This window comes from Sturnus vulgaris, chromosome 28, assembly GCF_052056855.1.
Source record: "Sturnus vulgaris isolate bStuVul1 chromosome 28, bStuVul1.hap1, whole genome shotgun sequence".
In the NCBI taxonomy this organism is placed as follows: Eukaryota; Metazoa; Chordata; class Aves; order Passeriformes; family Sturnidae; genus Sturnus; species Sturnus vulgaris.
In genome coordinates, this window is record NC_142270.1 from 2,985,978 (window position 1) to 3,009,039 (window position 23,062).

Here is a 23,062-nt window from a genome sequence, read left to right on the forward strand (position 1 = left end):
GGTTCGGGTTCCGGCTCTGTCCCGGTTCCGGTTCCGGTGCCGCCATGCCCGAGGCGCTGTCGCTGCTGTGCCGGGTGTCCGCTCACCCCGAGTCCCGCTGCTGGGCCCTGGCCTGGAGCCCCAGCGGGGCCCTGCTCGCGTCCTGCGGCGGCGACCGCACCGTGCGCATCTGGGGCCGCGACGGTGAGCGGGACCGGACCGGGACCGGGGGTGGGGAACCGGGACCGAACCGGGACCGGGGGTGGGGAACCGGGACCGGGAGTGGGGAACTGAGACCGAACCGGGACCGGGGGTGGGGAACCGGGACCGGACCGAGACCGGGAGTGGGGAACCGAGACCGGAACTGGGGCCGGGATGGTGAGCGGGGAATCGGGACCGGACCGGGTGTGGAGGTGCGGAGCTGGGACTGGACAGTCCCCGGGGACCGGGGTGGACACGGGGCTAAGAGGGACCTGACCCGTGTCCATCCCCGTGTCCATCCCCGTGTCCATCCCCGTGTCCATCCCCGTGTCCATCCCGTGTCCATCCCGTGTCCATCCTGTGTCCATCCCCGTGTCCATCCCGTGTCCATCCCGTGTCCATCCCGTGTCCATCCTGTGTCCATCCTGTGTCCATCCCCGTGTCCATCCCCGTGTCCATCCTGTGTCCATCCCCGTGTCCATCCCGTGTCCATCCTGTGTCCATCCCCGTGTCCATCCCCGTGTCCATCCTGTGTCCATCCTGTGTCCATCCCCGTGTCCATCCCGTGTCCATGTCTCTGTCCCCCCATATCCCCCTGTCCCCAATGTCCCTATTCTGTGTCCGTGGCCCTGTCCCCCCGTCCCTGTCCCCGTGTCCTCAATGTCCCTGTCCCCCTGTCCCTGTCCCCGTGTCTCCCTGTCCCCGTGTCTCCCTGTCCCCGTGTCCCCCTGTCCCCGTGTCCCCCTGTCCCCGTGTCTCCCTGTCCCTGTCCCCCTGTCCCCGTGTCCCCGTGTTCCCCTGTCCCCGTGTTCCCCTGTCCCCGTGTTCCCCTGTCCCCGTGTCCCTGTCCCCGTGTCCCTGTCCCTGTGTCCTCAATGTCCGTGTCCCCCTGTCCCCGTGTCCCCCTGTCCCCGTGTCCCCCTGTCCCTGTCCCCTGTCCCCCTGGCAGGCCCGGGCTGGTCGTGCCGGGCCGTTCTGGCCGATGGGCACCAGCGCACGGTGCGCAGGGTGGCCTGGTCGCCCTGCGGCCACTACCTGGCCTCGGCCAGCTTCGATGGCACCACCTGTGTGTGGAAACGCCAGGAGAACGACTTCGAGGTGGGACCCCTGCCCTGGGCCACCCCAGAGCCACCCCTGGGCTACCTGGGACCCCCCTGTGCCACCTCTGCCACCTCAGAGCCACCCCTGGGCCACCCTGGGCTACCTGGGACCCCCCTGTGCCAACCCTGAGCCACCTGGGCCACCCCAGCACCACCCCTGGGCCACCTGTGCCACCCCTGGGCCACCCTGGGCTACCTGGGACCCTCCTGTGCCACCCCAGAGCCACCTGTGCCACCCCATTGCCACTCCAGTACCACCCCTGGGCCACTTGTGCCACCCCTGGGCTACCTGGGACCCCCCCGTGCCACCACTGAGCCACCTGGGACTCCCCTGTGTCACCCCATTGCCACCCGGGACCCACCTGTGCCCCCCCGACCCACCCGGGACCCCCTTTGTCCCCAGCCCCCCAAACTCTGCCTGACCCCCAGACCCCCCCAGTTCCCCTCCCCCCTCCCCATCGCCCCCCCCGGGCAGGTTTTGGGGTCCCCCAGCCCCCGGGCCGTGTCCCCACAGGTGGTGGCCACGCTGGAGGGGCACGAGAACGAGGTGAAGTCGGTGGCCTGGGCACCCTCGGGGTCACTGCTGGCCACCTGCAGCCGGGACAAGAGCGTCTGGGTGTGGGAGGGTGAGCGGGGCCGGGGGGAGCGGGACCCCCCTGACCCCTCTGACCCCCAACTGAGCCCCCCAACTGACCCCCCCGGACACCCACTGACCCCCAACTGACCCCCCGGACACCCACTGACCCCCCACTGACCCCCCTGACCCCCAACTGAGCCCCCCACTGACATCCCCGGACACCCACTGACCCCCCATTGACCCCCCATTGACCCCAACTGACCCCCCATTGACTCCCCACTGACCCCCTGACCCCCACTGACCCCCCCATTGACCCCCAACTGACCCCACTGACCCCCAACTGACCCCACTGACCCCCCCCCGGACACCCACTGACCCCCCTGACCCCCAACTGACCCCCATTGACCCCCAACTGACCCCCCCCGGACACCCACTGAGCCCCAACTGACCCCCCACTGACCCCCCCCAGACACCCACTGACCCCAACTGACCCCCCACGGACCTCCCCCGGACACCCCCCATTGGCTCCCCATTGACCCCCCGGGCACCCTCTGACCCCACTGACCCCCCGGGCACCCCCTGACCCCACTGACCCCCCATTGACCCCCCGGGCACCCCCTGACCCCACTGACCCCCAACCGACCCCCCACTGACCCCCCATTGACCCCCCGGGCACCCCCTGACCCCACTGACCCCCAACCGACCCCCCATTGACCCCCCATTGACCCCTCCGGGCACCCCCTGACCCCATTGACCTCCCCACTGACCCCAGTGTCCCCATTGATCACCCAGTGTCCCCAGTGTCCCCATGTCCCCAGTGTCCCCAGTGTCCCCATTGATCCCCCAGTGTCCCCAGTGTCCCCAGTGTCCCCAGTGACCGTTGCTGTGTCCCGCAGTGGATGAGGACGAGCAGGAGTTCGAGTGTGTCAGTGTGCTCAGCGCTCACACACAGGACGTCAAACACGTGGTGTGGCACCCCAGCCAGGAGGTGAGGGGACATGGGGACACCTGGGGACACCCGGGGGACACCCAGGGGGGACAGGGGACACCTGAGGACATGGGGGACACACAGGGGACCGGGGGACACACAGGATATCAAACACGTGGTGTGGCACCCCAGCCAGGAGGTGAGGGGACATGGGGACACCTGGGACAGCCAGGGACACACAGGGGACACGGGGACATGCAGGGACACACTGGGGACACCCAAGCCCCCAAAGGGACCCCCAGACCCCCAAACTCCCCCAGGGTCCCATCCCGAGACCCCCAAACGCTGCAGGGTCCCATTCCTGTCCCCAGCTCTGCCCCGTGTCCCCCCTGTGTCCCCAGCTGCTGGCCAGCGCCAGTGTCCCCGTGTCCCTGTGTCCCTGCTGTCCCTGTGTCCCCGTGTCCCCAGCTGCTGGCCAGCGGCAGTGTCCCTGCTGTCCCCGTGTCCCTGTGTCCCCGTGTCCCCAGCTGCTGGCCAGCGCCAGCTACAATGACACGGTGTGATGATTGCTGTGTCACTGTGCCGTGTCCCCAGCTGCTGGCCAGCGCCAGCTATGATGACACGGTGTGATTGCTGTGTCCCTGCTGTGTCCCTGTGTCACTGTGCCGTGTCCCCAGCTGCTGGCCAGCGCCAGCTATGATGACACGGTGTGATTGCTGTGTCCCTGCTGTGTCCCTGTGTCACTGTGCTGTGTCCCCAGCTGCTGGCCAGCGCCAGCTACAATGACACGGTGTGATTGCTGTGTCCCTGCTGTGTCCCTGTGTCACTGTGCCGTGTCCCCAGCTGCTGGCCAGTGCCAGCTCTGATGACACGGTGTGATTGCTGTGTCCCCTGTGTGTCACTGTGCCGTGTCCCCAGCTGCTGGCCAGTGCCAGCTCTGATGACACGGTGTGATTGCTGTGTCCCCATGTCCCTGTGTGTCACTGTCCCGTGTCCCTGTGTCACTGTGCCGTGTCCCCAGCTGCTGGCCAGTGCCAGCTATGATGACACGGTGCGCCTGTACCGCGAGGACGATGACGATTGGCTGTGCTGTGCCACCCTGGAGGGTCACACGTCCACCGTGTGGGCAGTGGCCTGGGAGCGCTCCGGACAGCGCCTCGTGTCCTGCAGCGATGACAGAACCCTGCGAGTGTGGCAGCGCTCCGAGGGACACGGTGGGGACAGGGACGGGGACAGGGATGGGGATGGAGAGGGATGGGGACCGGGATGGGGACAGGGATGGAGACAGGGACCGGGATGGGGACAGGGATGGGGACCGGGATGGGGACAGGGACAGGGCACTCGTGTCCTGCAGTGATGACAGAACCCTGGGCGTGTGGCAGCGTTCTGGGCCCAGCCAGGGACAGGGATGATGACAGGGGACAGGGACACGGGGAGTGGCAAGGAGAGGGACACGGAGAAGGGACTGGGGACAGGAGAGAGGACAGGGAGGGGACAGGGACATACGGAGGGAGAGAGGGTGAAAAAGGGAGAGGGAAAAAGCAGGAAAAGGGGGAGAGTGAGAAGGAGAAAGGGAGAGAGGGAAGGAGAAGGAAAAAGGGAAGAGAAAGAAAAGAATGGGGAAAGGGAAAGGGGAAGATTTGGGAAAAAGGTGAAGGGAGAGGGAAAGGAGAGAGGGAAAAGGGAGGGGGGAGGGGCAGGGAGTGAAGTGAGAAAGGGAGGGGAGAGGGAAGTGTCCCCATGTCCCCGCTGTCCCCGTGTCCCCGCTGTCCCCATGTCCCCGCTGTCCCCGTGTCCCCGTGTCCTCACTGTCCCCGTGTCCCCAGGCAGTGGCACGGAGCCCAGCTGGAAATGTGTGTGCACCCTGTCCGGGTACCACGGGCGCAGCATCTACGACGTGGCCTGGTGAGTGTGGGGACACTGGGGGGACACTGGGGGGACACTGGGACAGCTGGGGATAGCGGTGACATTGGGGACACTGGGGACACTGGGGATACTGGTGATACTGGGGACACCTCACTGGGACCCTCCAGGTGCCACCACCCTGCTGTCCCCTCCAAGTGCCACCTCACCAGGGCCTTGTCCCCTCCCTGACCCGCCGTCCCCTGCCTGTCCCTCCCAGGTGTCACCTGTCCCCTCCCTGTCCCCACCAGGTGTCCCCTATACCCCTCTGTCCCCCTTGTCTCCCTGAGTCCTGTCCCTGCCCCCCCAAGTGTCCCTGTCCCCTCCCTGTCCCCAGGTGTCCCCTGTCCCCCCAGGTGTCCCCTGAGCGCTGTCCCTATCCCCAGGTGTCCCCTGTCCCCCCAGGTGTCCCCTGTCCCCAGGTGTCCCCTGAGCGCTGTCGCTGTCCCCAGGTGTCCCCTGTCCCCAGGTGTCCCCTGTCCCCCCAGGTGTCCCCTGTCCCCCCAGGTGTCCCCTGTCCCCAGGTGTCCCCTGATTGCTGTCGCTGTCCCCAGGTGTCCCCTGTCCCCAGGTGTCCCCTGTCCCCCCAGGTGTCCCCTGTCCCCCCAGGTGTCCCCTGTCCCCAGGTGTCCCCTGATTGCTGTCGGTGTCCCCAGGTGTCCCCTGTCCCCCAGGTGTCCCCTGTCCCCCCAGGTGTCCCCTGAGCGCTGTCGCTGTCCCCAGGTGTCCCCTGATTGCTGTCGCTGTCCCCAGGTGTCCCCTGTCCCCCCAGGTGTCCCCTGTCCCCCCAGGTGTCCCCAGGTGTCCCCTGATTGCTGTCGCTGTCCCCAGGTGTCACCTGACGGGCGCGGTGGCCACGGCGTGCGGTGACGATGCAGTTCGCGTGTTTGAGGAGGTGGCCGCGGTGGCCCCGGGCTGTGCGGTGACGTTCAGCCTGGCTGCCCACGTGCCCCGGGCACACGCCCAGGATGTCAATGGGGTGGCCTGGCACCCGCGGGAGCCGGGGCTGCTGGCGTCGTGCGGCGACGACGGCGACATCGCCTTCTGGCACTACCAGCGTCCCGACGGGCTCTGAGGGGCACGGCCGGCGCCGGGACGGCCTCCCGGGGCTACCTGGGGCTACCTGCGGCCTCCCGGGGCTACCTGGGGCTACCAGGAGCCTCCCGGGGCTACCTGGGGCTACCTGCGGCCTCCCGGGGCTACCAGGAGCCTCCCGGGGCTACCTTGGGCTACCTGGGGCCTCCCGGGGCTACCAGAACCACCCAACATCCTCCAGGACATCCTGGGGGGTCTCTGGGAGCCTCCTGTGGCTACGGGACAATTCAGGGGCTTCTGGGAGCCTCCCGGGGCTACCAGGAATCTCCTGTGGCTACCAGAATCATGCAACATCATCCAGGAGCCTCCTGTGGCTACCAGGAATCTCCTGTGGCTACCAGCACAGCTCGGTGTCCCCCAGGATCCCCCCCCCGCCCCAAGTTCTCCAGGACCCTCCCAGTGGCCTCCAGTGGCCCCCAGAACTTTCCCAGTGGCCTCCAAGACCTTCCCGGGATCGTCCAGGAACCTCCGGAACCTTCCCAAGTCCTCCAGGACCCTGCCAGTGACCCCCAAGTCCTTCCCAGTGACCCCCAAGTCATTCCCAGTGTCCTCCAGGACCCCCCCCCAGGTTCTCCAGAGCCACGTCCAGAACCTTCCCAAGTCCTGCAAGACCCTCCCAGTGTCCCCCGGGACCCCCCAGTGTCCCCCAGTGTCCCCCAGTGTCCCCCCAGTGTCCCCCCAGTGTCCCCAGCCCGTCCCCAGTTGGGGCTGTGGGGTCGGGATGGGGTTTGGGGTCCCGGGATCCCTGCGGGACTTGCTGGCCCAAAGCCAATAAATCCAAGGATTTCCTGGGAAAACGGCCCCGACCTGCCCGGCCCCGAGGAGCTCGGGCTGGGGGAATTCGGGATCCGGGTGTGACTCCGGGAATTTGGGATCCTGGGTGTGGGACTCCGGGAATTTGGGATCCGGGTGTGGGACTCCGGGAATTTGGGATCCGGGTGTGGGACTCCGGGAATTTGGGATCCGGGTGTGGGACTCCGGGAATTTGGGATTCCGGGAATTCGGGATCCGGGTGTGGGACTCCGGGAATTCGGGATCCTGGGTTTGGGATTCCGGGAATTTGGGATCCGGGTTTGGGGTCAGCCTGAAGCCCAAAGGAGTTCGGGTCTGGGAAATTGGGATTTCAGGAATTTGGGATCCAGGAATTTGGGATCCGAGAATTCGTGGTCCAAAAATTCTGAGTTTCAGGAGTTTGGGATCAAAGAGTTTTGGGATCCAGGCAGGAGTTTTGGTGTCCAGGAATTTTGGGTTTCTGGGGTTTGGGGTCCAAGAGTTTGGGATTCAGGAATTTGGGGTCCAGGAGTTTTGGGATCCAGGAGTTTGGGATGCCAGGGGTTTGGGGTATCAAGACTTGAGGATGCAGGAATTCAGGCTCTGGGAATTTGGGATCCAGGAGTTTGGGGTTCAGGAATTTGGGGTCCCAGACTTTGAGATCCGAGAGTTTCAGATTTCAAGACTTCGGGATGCAGGAATTTGGGATCCAGGAGTTCGTTTGGGACTGGGGGGGAAAAGGATTTTGGGGCTCTGTGACCCTCGGGAATTTGGGAAAAGCAGGAATTCCCAAATCCTGGATCCCAATCAGCTCCTCATTAACCCCTCCCCCCACCCTTAATGAGCGCTCGGAATTCCCGGGTTTAATAAATCGATCCCGATTTCCCAAAATTCCTCCCTCCCCCCTCCCAGAATTCCCCAAATCCGCCAAAATCCCGGGAATTCTGTGGGGGAGGGGCACCTTTATTGCACAGCAGAGCGGGGGAATCCCAAATTCCCCCCCAGAATTCCCAAATTCCCCCCCAGCATTCCCAAATTCCCCCCAGAATTCCCAAATTCCCCCCAGAATTCCCAAATTCCCGCCAGAATTCCATTGCGGGGGGCGGGGGATTCTATGGGAAAGGAAATTTTGGGATTGGGATTTTTGGGAATTGATTTTTTTGGGAATGGGGGGGAATTTCTGGGAATGGGGATTTTGGGATTGGGGATTTTTTGGGATTGGGATTTTTGGGAATGGGGATTTTTTGGGAATGGGGATTTTTTGGGAATTCCCTGAGTTGTTCCCAATCCCGGGGGGGCTCAAATCGCGCCCCTCCCCCAATAAAAAATCCTCGTACCGGTGGGGGAGGGGACACTGGGGACACTGGGCGTGTCCCTTGGCCCGGGGGAGGGGACACGGGGGGGGGGGGGTGGTGGCACTTTGGAATGTCGCTGTCACGGGGGGGGCGGGGGTGGCACAGCGGGGTCCTGGTGGCACTTGGGGACAATCCCGGGGTGTCACGGGCGGCCTCGGAGGCACCTGGGGACACTCCTGGAGTGTCACTGGCGGCTGTGGTGGCGCTTGGGGACACTCCCGGGGAGGGCTGGCAGTGTCACAGGCGGTCTCGGTGACATTGGGGACGCTGGCGAGGGTGGCCCTGCGCTCCGAGATGTGGCGGTGACACTTGGGGACACTCCCAGGGAGGGCTGGCAGTGTCACAGGCGGTCCTGGTGGCACTTGGGGACACTCCGGAGTGTCACAGGCTGTCGCGGTGGCACTTGGGGACACTGGCGGGTGTCACAGGCGGTCACAGTGGCGCTTGGGAACACTCCGGGGGGCTGGCAGTGTCACAGGCGGTGGCGGTGACATTTGGGGACACTCCGGGGTGTCACAGGCGGTCACAGTGGCGCTTGGGGACACTCCGGGGTGTCACAGGCGGTGACACTTGGGGCCGGTGTCGCGGGTGGCCCTGCGCTCCGAGATGTGGCGGTGACACTTGGGGACACTCCCGGGGGGCTGGCACTGTCACAGGCAGTCTCGGTGACATTGGGGACACTCCGGGGGGCTGGCAGTGTCACAGGCGGTGGCGGTGGCTCTTGGGGCCGCTGTCGCGGGTGGCCCTGCGCTCCGAGATGTGTCAGTGACATTGGGGACACTCCGGGGGGCTGGCAGTGTCACAGGCAGTCTCGGTGACATTGGGGACACCCCGGGGTGTCACAGGCGGTGGCGGTGGCACTTGGGGCCGCTGTCGCGGGTGGCCCTGCGCTCCGAGATGTGTCAGTGACATTGGGGACACTCCGGGGTGTCACAGGCGGTGGCGGTGGCACTTGGGGCCGCTGTCGCGGGTGGCCCTGCGCTCCGAGATGTGTCGCCGCACGCGGCGCGGGGGCGGCTCGGGGAGCAGCGAGGGGCTGGAGTGAGCCTTGGTGAGCGGCGCGGGGACACGGGGACACTGCGGGGGGTCCCCAAGGTCCCCAAGGTCCCCGAGGTCCCCGAGGTCCCCAGGGTCCCCGCGCAGCCACGCCTCCAGGGCCTGCACGTACGTCTGAGAGCGGTGGCGCTGCGGGGACAGCGACAGCGAGGCGTCACCACGGGGTGGCAGCGTGTCACCTGTGTGTCACCCCTGTGTCACCTCAGTGTCACCCCTGTGTCACCTCAGTGTCACCTCTGTGTCATCTGTGTCACCTCAGTGTCACCCCTGTGTCACCTGTGTCACCTCAGTGTCACCTGTGTCACCTGTGTGTCACCTCAGTGTCACCTCAGTGTCACCTGTGTCACCTGTGTGTCACCTGTGTGTCACCCCTGTGTCACCTGTGTCACCTCAGTGTCACCTGTGTGTCACCTGTGTGTCACCCCTGTGTCACCTGTGTCACCTGTGTGTCACCTCAGTGTCACCTCAGTGTCACCCCTGTGTCACCTGTGTGTCACCCCTGTGTCACCTCTGTATCACTGTGTCACCCCTGTGTCACCTCAGTGTCACCTCAGTGTCACCTCAGTGTCACCTCAGTGTCACCCCAATGTCACTGTGTCATCCCCCCATGTCACCCCCTCCGTGTCACCCCGGTGCCACCCCCCCAATGTCATTGTGTCACCCCCCCATGTCACCGTGTCACCCCCAGTGTCACCCCCAGTGTCACCCCCCCAATGTCACCCCTGTCACCCCCCCCATTGTCACTGTGCCATCCCCCCATGTCCCCAGTGTCACCCCCCGGTGTCACGGTGACCCCATGTTGGTGTCACTGCCCTGGGGACGTTCCCGGTGTCCCCCTTGTCCCTGGGGTCCCCCCAATGTCCCCCCAGTGTCCATCCCGGTGTCTCTGTGTCCCCCCTGTCCCCAATGTCCCCAAAGTCACCTCCCGCAGCAGGAAGTCCCCCTGTCCCCGATGTCCCCAATGTCCCCCCCGTCCCCGTTGTCACCTCCCGTAGCAGGAAGTCCCCGTGTCCCCAATGTCCCCATTGTCACCCCCCTGTCCCCATTGTCACCCCCCTGTCCCCAATGTCCCCGTTGTCACCTCCCGCAGCAGGAAGTCCCCGTGTCCCCATGGTCACCCCCCTGTCCCCGATGTCCCCGTTGTCACCTCCCGCAGCAGGAAGTCCCCGTGTCCCCAATGTCCCCAATGTCCCCCCCTGTCCCCGTTGTCACCTCCCGCAGCAGGAAGTCCCCGTGTCCCCAATGTCCCCAATGTCACCCCCCTGTCCCCGATGTCCCCATTGTCGCCCCGATGTCCCCCCTGTCCCCGTTGTCACCTCCCGCAGCAGGAAGTCGCCGTGTGCCCGGTGCTCCTCCAGGTCCCGTCCCCGTCCCTCGGGCCGGAGCCGCTCGTGCTCCAGGAGCTGGCACGTCACTGTCCCCAACCAGCGGCGCAGCTGGGCCAGCTGCTGCTCCTGGGGACATTGGGGACACTGGGGTGACACAGGGTCACTGTCCCCAACCAGCGGCGCAGCTGGGCCAGCTGCTGCTCCTGGGGACACCGGGGTGACACAGGGACATTGGGGTGACACAGGGACATTGGGGACATTGGGGTGACACAGGGTCACTGTCCCCAACCAGCGGCGCAGCTGGGCCAGCTGCTGCTCCTGGGGACATTGGGGACATTGGGGTGACACAGGGACATTGGGGACATTGGGGACATTGGGGGGACATTGGGGTCATTGGGGACATTGGGGTCATTGGGGACATTGGGGACATTGGGGACATTGGGGGGACATCGGGTCATTGGGGACATTGGGGACATTGGGGACATTGGGGGGACATCGGGTCATTGGGGACATTGGGGTCATTGGGGACATTGGGGACATTGGGGTCATTGGGGGACATTGGGGACGTTGGGGACATTGGGGACATTGGGGTCATTGGGGGGACATTGGGGGTCATTGGGGACATTGGGGACATTGGGGACATTGGGGGGACATCGGGTCATTGGGGACATTGGGGACATTGGGGACATTGGGGGGACATCGGGTCATTGGGGACATTGGGGTCATTGGGGACATTGGGGACATTGGGGTCATTGGGGGACATTGGGGACGTTGGGGACATTGGGGTCATTGGGGGGACATTGGGGGTCATTGGGGACATTGGGGGGATTGGGGACATTGGGATGACACAGGGACATTGGGGGGACATCGGGGTCATTGGGGACATTGGGGGGATTGGGGACATTGGGGACATTGGGGACATTGGGGGGACATCGGGGTCATTGGGGACATTGGGGTCATTGGGGACATTGGGGACATCGGGGTCATTGGGGACATTGGGGTCATTGGGGACATTGGGGTCATTGGGGACATTGGGGACATTGGGGTCATTGGGGGGACATTGGGGACATTGGGGTCATTGGGGACATCGGGGTCATTGGGGACATTGGGGGTCATTGGGGTCATTGGGGACATTGGGGACATTGGGGACATTGGGGACATTGGGGACACTGGGGTGGCACAGCCCAGATTTGGGGCTTTGGGGTTTTTAGGGGTGTTTGGGGTCTTTGGGGTTCCTATGGGGTTTTCAGGATATTTTGAGTTTTTAGGATATTTTAGGATGGTTTAGGATATTTCGGGATATTTTAGGATATTTTAGGATATTTTATGATAATTTTTGTGGTTTCTCACCGGGGCACAGCGGCTGGGGGCCGAGGGTGTCATGGGGTATTTGGGGTTCCTATGGGGTTATTGGGGTTCCTATGGGGTTGGGGCTGTTCCTATGGGGTTATTGGGGTTCCTATGGGGTTGGGGCTGTTCCTATGGGATTTTTGGGATATTTTATGATAATTTTTGGGGTTTCTCACCAGGGCACAGCGGCTGGGGGCCGAGGGTCTCACAGGGTTATTGGGGTTCCTATGGGGTTATTGGGGTTTCTATGGGGTTGGGGCTGTTCCTATGGGGTTTTTAGGATATTTTGGGATATTTTAGGATAATTTTAGGATAATTTTTGGGGTTTCTCACCGGGGCACAGCGGCTGGGGGCCGAGGGTCTCACAGGGTTATTGGGGTTCCTATGGGGTTATTGGGGTTCCTATGGGGTTGGGGCTGTTCCTATGGGGTTATTGGGGTTCCTATGGGGTTGGGGCTGTTCCTATGGGGTTTTTAGGATATTTTAGGGTATTTTAGGATAATTTTGGGATATTTTAGGATAATTTTTGGGGTTTCTCACCGGGGCACAGCGGCTGGGGGCCGAGGGTGTCACGGGGTATTTGGGGTTCCTATGGGGTTATTGGGGTTCCTATGGGGTTATTGGGGTTCCTATGGGGTTGGGGCTGTTCCTATGGGATTTTTGGGATATTTTATGATAATTTTTGGGGTTTCTCACCGGGGCACAGCGGCTGGGGGCCGAGGGTCTCACAGGGTTATTGGGGTTCCTATGGGGTTGGGGCTGTTCCTATGGGGTTATTGGGGTTCCTATGGGGTTGGGGCTGTTCCTATGGGGTTTTTAGGATATTTTGGGATATTTTAGGATAATTTTAGGATAATTTTTGGGGTTTCTCACCGGGGCACAGCGGCTGGGGGCCGAGGGTGTCACGGGGTATTTGGGGTTCCTATGGGGTTATTGGGGTTCCTATGGGGTATTTGGGGTTCCTATGGGGTTGGGGCTGTTCCTATGGGGTTATTGGGGTTCCTATGGGGTTATTGGGGTTCCTATGGGGTTGGGGCTGTTCCTATGGGGTTATTGGGGTTTCTATGGGGTTGGGGCTGTTCCTATGGGGTTGGGGCTGTTCCTATGGGGTTTTTAGGATATTTTGGGATATTTTAGGATAATTTCAGGATAATTTTTGGGGTTTCTCACCGGGGCACAGCGGCTGGGGGCCGAGGGTCTCACGGGTCTCACGAATCTGTGCCGGGAGCCCACGGCGGGGGGCAGGGGGGGGCTGGAGCAGAGCGCGGCCGCCGCGTTGATGGCGCCGACCCAGAGCCGCAGCTCCGCCCCGCTCCTGTGACGTCACACCGCCGTCACCGTAACGTCACCGTGACGTCATACACCCCCGACCCTGACTTTCCCCCGCTCCGCCCCCAACAGCAAAAACATTGGGGGGGAAAAAACAAACCCCAAAGAGCCCGGAGTGACCCCAAAAACCCCAAATCCCAAAATCCAACCCAAAACACCCCAAAGCTCCCAAACCCCCTAATTCCCCCCAAACCCCAAATCCCTAAATCACCAAAACCCCAAATCCCCCCAAACCCCCAAAATCCCAAATCCCCAAAAAACCCAAATCTCCAAAATCCCAAATCCCCCAAAACCCCTAAATCCCCAAAACCCCAAAAAACCCAAATCCTAAATCCCCCAAACCCCAAAATCCCCAAATCCCAAACCTCCCAAAACCACCAAATCCCAAAATCCCAAAATTCCAAAACCCCAAATCCCAAAATCCTCCAAAATCCTCCCAAATCCCCAAAACCCCCAAAATCCCAAACCCCAAATCCCCAAAAACCCCAAATCCCCAAAATCCTCAAACCCTCAAATCCCCAAACCCCCAAATCCCCCAAATGCCAAATCCCCAAATCCCCCAAATCCCAAACCTCCCAAAACCCCCAAATACCAAAATCCCCAAATCCCCCAAATCCTCAAATCCCAAATCCCCCAAACCCCCAAAATCCCAAATCCCCAGAACCCCAAATCCCCAAATCCCAAAAACCACAAAACCCCAAATCCCCAAATTCCTCAAATCCCCAAAATCCAAAATCCCCAAAACCCCAAAATCCCCAAAACCCCAAAATCCCCAAATCCCAAAATTCCCCAAATCCTCCCCAAAATCCCCAAAATCCCAAACTCCGAATCCAAAAGTTTTAGGATTTGGGATTTTTTTTTTTTTTTTTCAGTTTTGGGACCTTTTTGATATTCGGATTTTTTCCAAATTTAGAATTTTTTCCCAATTCAAGCGATTTTTTAGGATTTGAGGATTTTGGGGGGGGTTTAGGATTTTTAGAATTTTTTTGTTGGGTTTTTTTTTTTTTTAGGATTTTTGGCATTTTTAGGATTTTTAGAGTTTTTGGGGGGATTTTTGTGATTTTAGGGGATTTGTTTTGGTTTGGGATTTTTTTGTTGTTGTTTTTTCGGGTTTTAGGATTTTGGGGGGCTTTTAGGATTTTTAGGAGATTTTTAGGATTTTTAATTTTTTTTTTATTTTAAGGTTTTTTAGGATTTGGGGGGTTTTTAGGATTTTTATCATTTTTAGGATTTTTAAGATTTGGGGATTTTTTGGGTGATTTTTAGGGTTTTTTTTGGTTTCTCTGATATTTTGAGTTTAGTTTGATTTTTAGGATATTTTAATGATTTTATGATTTTTATGATTTTTAGGATTTGGGGAATTTTAGGAGATTTTTGGGGTTTTAGGATTTGGGGGATTTTTTTATTTTTAGGGGATTTTGGGGGGATTTTTGGGGTTTTGGGGGTTTTTAGAATTTTTGTCATTTTTAGGATTTTCAGGGGATTTTTTTTAATTTTTATTTTTAGGATTTTTGCGATTTTGGGGGATTTTTTTGTTGTTGTTGTTTCTCGGATGTTTTGGGTTTTGATTTTATTTTATTTTTAGGATATTTTTATGATTTTAGGATTTTTAGAGTTTTTAGGATTTTGGGGGATTTTTAGGATTTTGGGGAATTTTTGGAGATTTTGGGGGTTTTTAGGATTTTTGTGATTTTTGTGATTTTTAGGAATTTTTTGATTTTTAGGGGATTTTTAGGATTTTTAAGATTTTCAGGGGATTTTTGTGTTTTGGGGGATTTTTATCATTTCTGACACTTTCAGGCTTTTTGTGGTTTTTGTGATTTTTATGATTTTTGTGACTTTTTGGGAGATTTTTCTCATTTTCAGTCTATTTTAGGATATTTTAGGATATTTTAGGATATTTTAGGATATTTTAGGATATTTTTTTGATATTTTCAGTTCCATTCTCAGCCTGGCAGAGGAATTCCCGCCCATCCCCCATCCTGAGCAGGAACAGGAGTTTGCAGATTGGGAGATTTTTTAATGGGATTTTGATGGGATTTTTATGGGATTTTAATGGGATTTTAATGGGATTTTAATGGGATTTTTTTCATTTTTATCGGATTTTAATGGGATTTTAATGGGATTTTAATGGGATTTTTTTCATTTTTATCGGATTTTAATGGGATTTTTTCACTTTTATTATATTTTTTTATATTTAGGGTCCATACTCAGCCTGGCAGAGGAATTCTCTCCCATCCCCCACGGTGAGCAGGAACACGAGGTGCAGATTGGGGGATTTATGGGATTTTTATCGGATTTTTTTCATTTTTATGGGATTTTAATGGGATTTTTTTCACTTTTATTATATTTTTTTTATATTTAGGGTCCATACTCAGCCTGGCAGAGGAATTCTCTCCCGTCCCCCATCCTGAGCAGGAAGACGAGTTTGCAGATTGGGGGATTTATGGAATTTTAATGGAATTTTAATGGGATTTTAATGGGATTTTGGCCATTTTAATGGGATTTTGATGGGATTTTTTTCATTTTTATGCTATTTTTAGGGTTTTTGGGTTCCATTCTCAGCCTGGCAGAGGAATTCCCGTCCATCCCCCATCCTGAGCAGGAACACGAGGTGCAGATTGGGGGATTTTAATGCGATTTTGGGGATTTTTATGGGATTTTTTTCATTTTAATGGGATTTTAATGGGATTTTGGCCATTTTAATGGGATTTTGATGGGATTTTTTTCATTTTTACGGGATTTTGATGGGATTTTTTTTATTTTTAAGCTATTTTATGATATTTAGGGTCCATACTCAGCCTGGCAGAGGAATTCCCGTCCATCCCCCATGGTGAGCAGGAACACGAGGTGCAGATTGGGGGATTTTAATGCGATTTTGGGGATTTTGATGGGATTTTTTTCATTTTTACCGGATTTTATTGGGATTTTTTTCATTTTTAAGTTATTTTATGATATTTAGAGTTCCATTCTCAGCCTGGCAGAGGAATTCCCGTCTATCCCCCATCCTGAGCAGGAACAGGAATTTGTAGACTGGGGGGTTTATGGGATTTATGGGATTTTAATGGGATTTTTTTCATTTTTATGGGATTTTATTGGGATTTTTTTCATTTTAAAGTTATTTTTTTGTATTTTCAGTTCCATTCTCAGCCTGGCAGAGGAATTTCCGCCCATCCCCCATCCTGAGCAGGAACACGAGGTGCAGATTGGGGGATTTTAATGGGATTTTGATGGGATTTTGGCCATTTTAATGGGATTTTGATGGGATTTTTTTCATTTTTATGGGATTTTGATGGGATTTTTTTCATTTTTATGGGATTTTAATGGGATTTTTTTCATTTTTATGGGATTTTATTGGGATTTTTTTTATTTTTAAGTTATTTTATGATATTTAGGGTTCCATACTCAGCCTGGCAGAGGAATTCCCGTCCATCCCCCATCCTGAGCAGGAACAGGAATTTGTAGACTGGGGGATTTATGGGATTTATGCATTTTAATGGGATTTTAATGGGATTTTGGCCATTTTTATGGGATTTTGATGGGATTTTGTTCATTTTTATGGGATTTTGATGGGATTTTGTTCATTTTTATGGGATTTTTTTATATTTAGGGTCCATACTCAGCCTGGCAGAGGAATTCTCTCCCGTCCCCCATCCTGAGCAGGAACAGGAATTTGCAGACTGGGAGATTTATGGGATTTTAATGGGATTTTTATGGGATTTTGATGGGATTTTGTTCATTTTTATGGGATTTTGATGGGATTTTTTTCATTTTTAAGCTATTTTATGCTATTTAGGGTCCATACTCAGCCTGGCAGAGGAATTCTCTCCTGTCCCCCATCCTGAGCAGGAACAGGAATTTGCAGACTGGGGGATTTATGGGATTTATGGGATTTTGATGGGATTTTTTTTATTTTTAAGTTATTTTATGCTATTTAGAGTTCCATACTCAGCCTGGCAGAGGAATTCCCGTCCATCCCCCATGGTGAGCAGGAAAACGTTTTCCCGTTTGCTGTACTGGGGGTGGGGCTGGGCCAGCGCGTGCGGGAGCCCCAAAACCTCGGGGGGCGCCTCGGGGGGGCCCCGCAGGAACAGCAGAGCCGGGGGGCGCAGCTCGGCCCCACAGCGCTTCCAGCCCCGCCGGCCCCATGGGGCTGAAAAAATAAAATAAATTAAATTAAATTAAATTAAATGTTGGGGGAAAAACAAAAAAAAAATGGGATAAAAACTCCCAAAAATGGGAAAAAAACCCCACAGCGCTTCCAGCCCCGCCGGCCCCATGGGGCTGGGGAGAGAAAATAAATTAAATTAAATGTTGGGAAAAAAAACAAAAAAAAAATGGGGAAAAAACAACAAAAAATGGGGAAAAAAAAACCAAAAATGGGAAAAAAAACCCCAAAAATGGGAAAAAAAGCCAAAAAAATGGGAAAAAAAGCCAAAAAAATGGGGATAAAAAAAACCAAAAATGGGATAAAAACCCCCAAAAATGGGAAAAAAACCCCCAAATATGGGAAAAAAACCCCCAAAAATGGGGATAAAAACCCCACAGCGCTTCCAGCCCCGCCGGCCCCATGGGGCTGCGGAGAGAAAATAAAATTAAATTAAATTAAATGTTGGGGAAAAAACAAAAAAAAAAAAGGGGAAAAAACAACAAAAAATGGGATAAAACCCCCCAAAAATGGGAAAAAAAAGCCAAAAAAATGGGAAAAAAAACCCACAGCGCTTCCAGCCACGCCGGCCCCATGGGGCTGGGGAGAGAAAATAAATTAAATTAAATGTTGGGAAAAAAAACAAAAAAAAAATGGGGAAAAAACAACAAAAAATGGGAAAAAAAAAACAAAAATGGGAAAAAAAACCCCAAAAATGGGGAAAAAACCCCACAGCGCTTCCAGCCCCGCCGGCCCCACGGCGCTGGGAATATAAATAAAATAAAATTAAATTAAATTAAATCAAATATGGGGAAAAAAAACAAAAAAAAATGGGGAAAAAAAGCCCAAAAATGGGATAAAAACCCCAAAAATGGGGAAAAAAAACCAAAAATGGGAAAAAAAAACAAAAAAAAAAGGGAAAAAAACCCCAAAAATGGGAAAAAAAACCCCAAAAATGGGAAAAAAAACCCCAAAAATGGGAAAAAAACCCCACAGCGCTTCCAGCCCCACCGGCCCCACGGGGCTGCGGAGAGAAAATAAAATAAAATAAAATAAAACAAAATAAAATAAAATAAAATAGAAAATATTCGGGTTAGAAACTAAAAAAATGGGGGAAAACCCCAGAAATGGGGAAAAAAAAGGGGAAGAAAAAAAAAGGGGGAAAAAAAACCAAAACAAAAAAAATGGGATTAGGAAAGGGGAAAAATCCTAAAAATGGGAAAAAACCTCGAAAAGTGGTGAAAAAAATGAAAAAATGGGGGAAAAAAAACCAAAAATGGGATTGGGAAAGGGGAAAAGAAAAATCAATGGGATTGGGATGGGGGGGGGAAATCCCAAAAATGGGATTGGGGAAAGGAGGCCCAAGGATTGAAATCCCAAAATCCACAAAAATTTCCCCCAAATTCCCCCCCAAATCCCCCGAATCCCCCCAAATCCACTCCAAACCCTCCCAAAAGTCCCCAAAAGTCCCCAAAATCCCCTCAAAATCCCCAAAAATCCCCCAAATTTTTCCCCAAAATTCCCCCAAATCCCCCCAAAATCCCCAGAAAATCCCCGAAATTCACCCAAAATCCACCCCAAATCCCCCAAATTCCCCCCAAAATCCCTTAAATTCCCCCAAAAATCCCCCAATTTTTTCCCCAAATCAATCCCCCCAAAATCCCCAGAAAATCCCTTAAATTCCCTTAAATCCCCCCAAATTTTCCCCCAAATCCACCCCAAACCCTCCCAAAATCCCCCGAATCCTCCCCAAATTTCCCCCAAATCCCCCAAAAATCCCCCAAAATCCCCAGAAAATCCCATGAATTCCCCCAAATTCCCCCCAAAAATCCCCCAAATTCCCCCCCAAAATCCCCAAAATCCCCCCCAAATCCCTTCAATTCCCCAAATCCTCCCCAAATTTCCCCCAAAATCCACCAAAAAAATCCCATAAATTCCCCTAAATCCCCCCCCCAAAAATCCCCAGAACATCCCCGAAATTCCCCCAAAATTCCCCCGAACCCCCCCAAATCCCCCCAAAAATCCCCCAAAATTCCCCCAAACCCTCCCAAACCCTCCCAAAATCCCCCCAAAAACCCCCCCAAACCCCCAAATCCCCCCAAGCCCCCCCAAACCCCCCCAAATTTCCCGATTCCCCCTCACCCTTTTTCCCCTCGCTCTCGCTGAGGATTTTCCTGTTCAGGACCCCCCTGCGGGCGGGGCCGGGACCCCCCGGGGGCTCCTCGGGAATTTGGGGATTTTGGGGAAATCCCGGGGGGCTCCGGGGACCCCCCGGGGGCTCCTCCTCATCGTCCCTGCAGGGGGGGAGGGGAAAATCCCAACATTCCGGGGGGATTCTGGGAAATTCCCAAAAAAAAAAAAAAAAAAAAAAAATCCCCGAGGATCCGGGCACAGGAAAGAGAAATTCCCGGGAAATCAAAATCCCCAAAATTCACCCGAAATCCAAAAAATTCACCCGAAATCCCCAAAAATTCACCCGAAATCCCCAAAAAATAATACAAAATCCCAGGAAATTTATCAAAAATCCCAGGAAATGAATCAAAAATTCCTGGAAATTCATCCACAATCCAACAAAATTCCCAGGAAATCCAACCCGAAATCCCAAAAATCCAACCCAAAATCCCCAAAATCCATCAAAATTCATCCAAAATCCCAGAAATTAATCCGAAATCCCAGGAAATAAATCAAAAATCCCGGAAATTCGTCCAAAATCCCACAAAATTCAACCAAAATCCCCCAAAATCCCAGGAAATGAATGCAAAATCCCACAAAATTAATCAAAAATCCAAGGAAATTAATTAAAAGCTCCCGAAAATTAACCAAAAATCCCCAAAATTCATCCAAAATTCCAGGAAATTTATCCAAAATCCCACAAATTCCCAGGAAATCCAACCGAAATCCCAGAAATTCATCCGAAATCCCACAAATTAATACAAAATCCCCAAAAATTAATAAAAAATTCCAGGAAATTCATCCAAAATCCCAAAAATTCATCCAAAATCTCACAAAATTCCCAGGAAATTAATCCAAGATCCCAGGAAATTAATGCAAAATCCAACAAAATTAATCAAAAATTCCCGAAAATTCATCCAAAGTCCCAAAAATTCCCAGGAAATCCAACCCGAAATCCCCAAAATTCATCCAAAATCCCAGGAAATCAATCAATAATTCCAGGAAATTCATCCAAAATCCCAAAAATTCATCCAAAATCCCAAAAAATAATCCAGAATCCCACAAAATTAATCCAAAATCCCTGGAAATTCATCCAAAATCCAACAAAATTCCCAGGAAATCCAACCCGAAATCCCAAAAATTCATCCAAAAATTCATCCCAAAATTCCCAGGTAATTAATAAAAAATTCCCGAAAATTCATCCAAAATCCCAAAAATTCATCCAAAATCCCACGAAATTCATTCAAAATCCAACGAAATAAATCAAAATTTCCAGGAAATTTATCCAAAACTCCCCCAAATCCCAGCAAATTAATGCAAAATCCAACAAAATTAATCAAAAACCCCCAGGAAATTAATAAAAAATTCCAGGAAATTCATCCAAAATCCCCAAAATTTATCCAAAATCCAACAAAATTCCCTGGAAATCCAACCCAAAATCCCCAAAATTAATACAAAATTCCAGCAAAATACATCCAAAATCCCCAAAAACTCCCAGGAAATTCATCCAAAATCCCAGGAAATTCATCCAAAATCCCACAAATTAATAAAAAATTCCCGAAAATTAATCAAAAATCCCACAAATTAATCCAGAATCCCACAAAATTCCCAGGAAATCCAACCCGAAATACCCAAAATTCATCCAAAATCCCAGGAAATCAATCAAAAATTCCAGGAAATTCATCCAAAATCCAGAAAATTCATCCAAAATCCCCAAAATTCATCCAAAATCCCACAAAAAATCCCAGGAAATTCATCCAAAATCCCAGGAAATTCATCCAAAATCCCACAAATTAATAAAAAATTCCCGAAAATTAATCCAAAATCCCACAAATTAATCCAGAATCCCAGGAAATAAATCAAAAATTCCACGAAATTCATCCAAAATCCAACAAAATTCCCAGGAAATCCAACCCGAAATTCCCAAAATTCATCCAAAATCTCACAAAATTCATCCAAAATCCCAAAATTCATCCAAAATCCAAAAAAATAATCCAAAATCCCACAAAATTAATCAAAAATCCCTGGAAATTCATCCAAAATCCCACAAAATTCTCAGGAGACCCAACCCAAAATCCCCAAAATTCACCCACAATTCCCAGGTAATTAATAAAAAATTCCCGAAAATTCATCCAAAATCCCACAAATTCATCCAAAATCCCCAAAATTCCAGGAAATTCATCAAAATTCCCAGGAAATTCATCAAAATCCCAAAAAATTCCCAGGAAATTAATCCAAAATCCCACAAAATTAATCAAAAATCCCACGAAATTAATGAAAAGTTCCAGGAAATTCATCCAAAATTCCAGGAAATTAATAAAAAATTCCCGAAAATTCATCCAAAAATCCCAAAAATTCATCCAAAATCCCGCAAAATTAATCCAGAATCCCAGGAAATGAATCAAAAATTCCACGAAATTCATCCAAAATCCAACAAAAATCCCAGGAAATTCACCCAAAATCCCAAAAATTCATTCAAAATCCGACAAAATTCATCCAAAATCCCCCAAATTCATCCAAAATTCCTGGAAATTCATCCAAAATCCAACAAAATTCCCAGGAAATCCAACCCGAAATCCCAAAAATTCATCCAAAAATTCATCCAAAAATTCCCAGGTAATTAATAAAAAACTCCCGAAAATTCATCCAAAATCCCACAAATTAATCCAAAATCCCCAAAATTCCAGGAAATTCATCAAAATTCCCAGGAAATTCCTCCGAAATCCCAGATGTTTATCCAAAAATCCCCCAAAATTCAACCAAAATCCATCAAAATTCATCCAAAATCCCAGGAAATTAATAAAAAATTCCCGAAAATTCATCAAAAATCCCAAAAATTCATCCAAAATCCCGCAAAATTGATCCAGAATCCCAGGAAATGAATCAAAAATTCCACGAAATTCATCCAAAATCCAACAAAAATCCCAGGAAATTCACCCAAAATCCCAAAAATTCATTCAAAATCCGACAAAATTCATCCAAAATCCCCCAAATTCATCCAAAATCCCAAAAATTCATCCGAAATCCCCCCCAAAAATAATCCAAAATCCCACAAAATTCCCAGGAAATTCATCCAAAAATCCCCCAAAATTCATCCAAAACCCCCAAATTTTCCCAAATTTCCCCCAAAATTCCCAATTTTTCCCCCCAAATTTCCCATTTTTCCCGTCCCCACTCACGTCGCCCACTGCAGTTTGTGGCTGCGGATGGATCCGTACAGAGCCTGCACAAAAATTCAAAAATTCCGATTTTTTTCCTGATTTTTGGGGTTTTTTTGGGATGAAAATCCCAATTTTTTCCACTTTTTGGGGAATTTTTTTAGGGGTTTTTTTCTTTTTTTTTTTTTGGTCAGAATTCAAATTTTTAGAATTTTTTTTAGTGCAAAAAAATCCCAATTTTCCAGGTTGCATTTTATTTTTGGGGTTTTTTTCAATTTTTTTTTTTTTTTAGGACAATCCCAAATTTGGTTTTTTGGGGGGGAAAAAATTCCCTTTTTTTTCCCCTTTTGGGAATTTTTTAGGGTTTTTTTGGGAAATCAAAATCCAAATTTTTTGGAGTTTTTTGGTTCAAAATTCTCATTTTCCCAGGTTTTATTTTTAATTTTATTTTCGGGTTTTTTTAGATTTTTTTTTTTTCCTAGGACGATCCCAAATTGGAGTTTTTGGGGTGAAAATCCCATTTTTTCCCACTTTTGGGGAATCTTTTAGGGGTTTTTTTTGGGGTCAGAATTACAAATTTTTGGAGTTTTTTGGTGCAAAATTCTCATTTTTCA

General features: G+C 52.4%; 2 protein-coding genes across 3 annotated transcripts; one reads left to right on the forward strand and one right to left on the reverse strand.

Annotated features, from left to right (window-relative positions):
- Positions 1-12: 12 nt before the first annotated feature.
- CIAO1 (cytosolic iron-sulfur assembly component 1) lies at positions 13-5,830 on the forward strand. Of its 2 annotated transcripts, XM_088180177.1 has the most exons (7): positions 18-183; positions 1,130-1,278; positions 1,795-1,906; positions 2,754-2,845; positions 3,807-3,999; positions 4,612-4,690; positions 5,519-5,830. In XM_088180177.1, exons 1-7 carry the CDS (start codon positions 45-47, stop codon positions 5,760-5,762), a joined length of 1,008 nt encoding a protein of 335 aa, XP_088036303.1. In that variant the 5' UTR covers positions 18-44; the 3' UTR covers positions 5,763-5,830. The 2 variants fall into 2 exon arrangements, with proteins under 2 accessions (XP_088036304.1, XP_088036303.1); XM_088180178.1 differs by lacking the exons at positions 3,807-3,999; positions 4,612-4,690; positions 5,519-5,830 and adding an exon at positions 2,985-3,610 and having other exon boundaries at positions 13-183.
- Positions 5,831-7,495: 1,665 nt separating this feature from the next.
- Positions 7,496-22,513, reverse strand: LOC148220981 (PH and SEC7 domain-containing protein 4-like; the record flags this gene model as incomplete). The annotated part of the gene is given in 6 exon segments (XM_088180176.1): positions 7,496-9,093; positions 10,281-10,418; positions 12,813-12,957; positions 16,920-17,124; positions 19,261-19,412; positions 22,470-22,513. Coding segments are annotated over 6 exon segments (939 nt in total), but the record flags the coding sequence as incomplete, so codon positions are not given.
- Between the last annotated feature and the right edge of the window lie 549 nt (positions 22,514-23,062).

What these genes read in the sequence shown, in the direction of transcription:
- CIAO1 (XM_088180177.1), top strand. Translation starts at nt 45, where the DNA reads ATGCCCGAGGCGCTGTCGCTGCTGTGCCGGGTGTCCGCTCACCCCGAG. An exon ending in GCGCATCTGGGGCCGCGACG is followed by an intron (nt 184 to 1,129) that starts GTGAGCGGGACC and finishes TCCCCCTGGCAG; the next exon opens with GCCCGGGCTGGTCGTGCCGG. An exon ending in GAGCGTCTGGGTGTGGGAGG is followed by an intron (nt 1,907 to 2,753) that starts GTGAGCGGGGCC and finishes TGTGTCCCGCAG; the next exon opens with TGGATGAGGACGAGCAGGAG.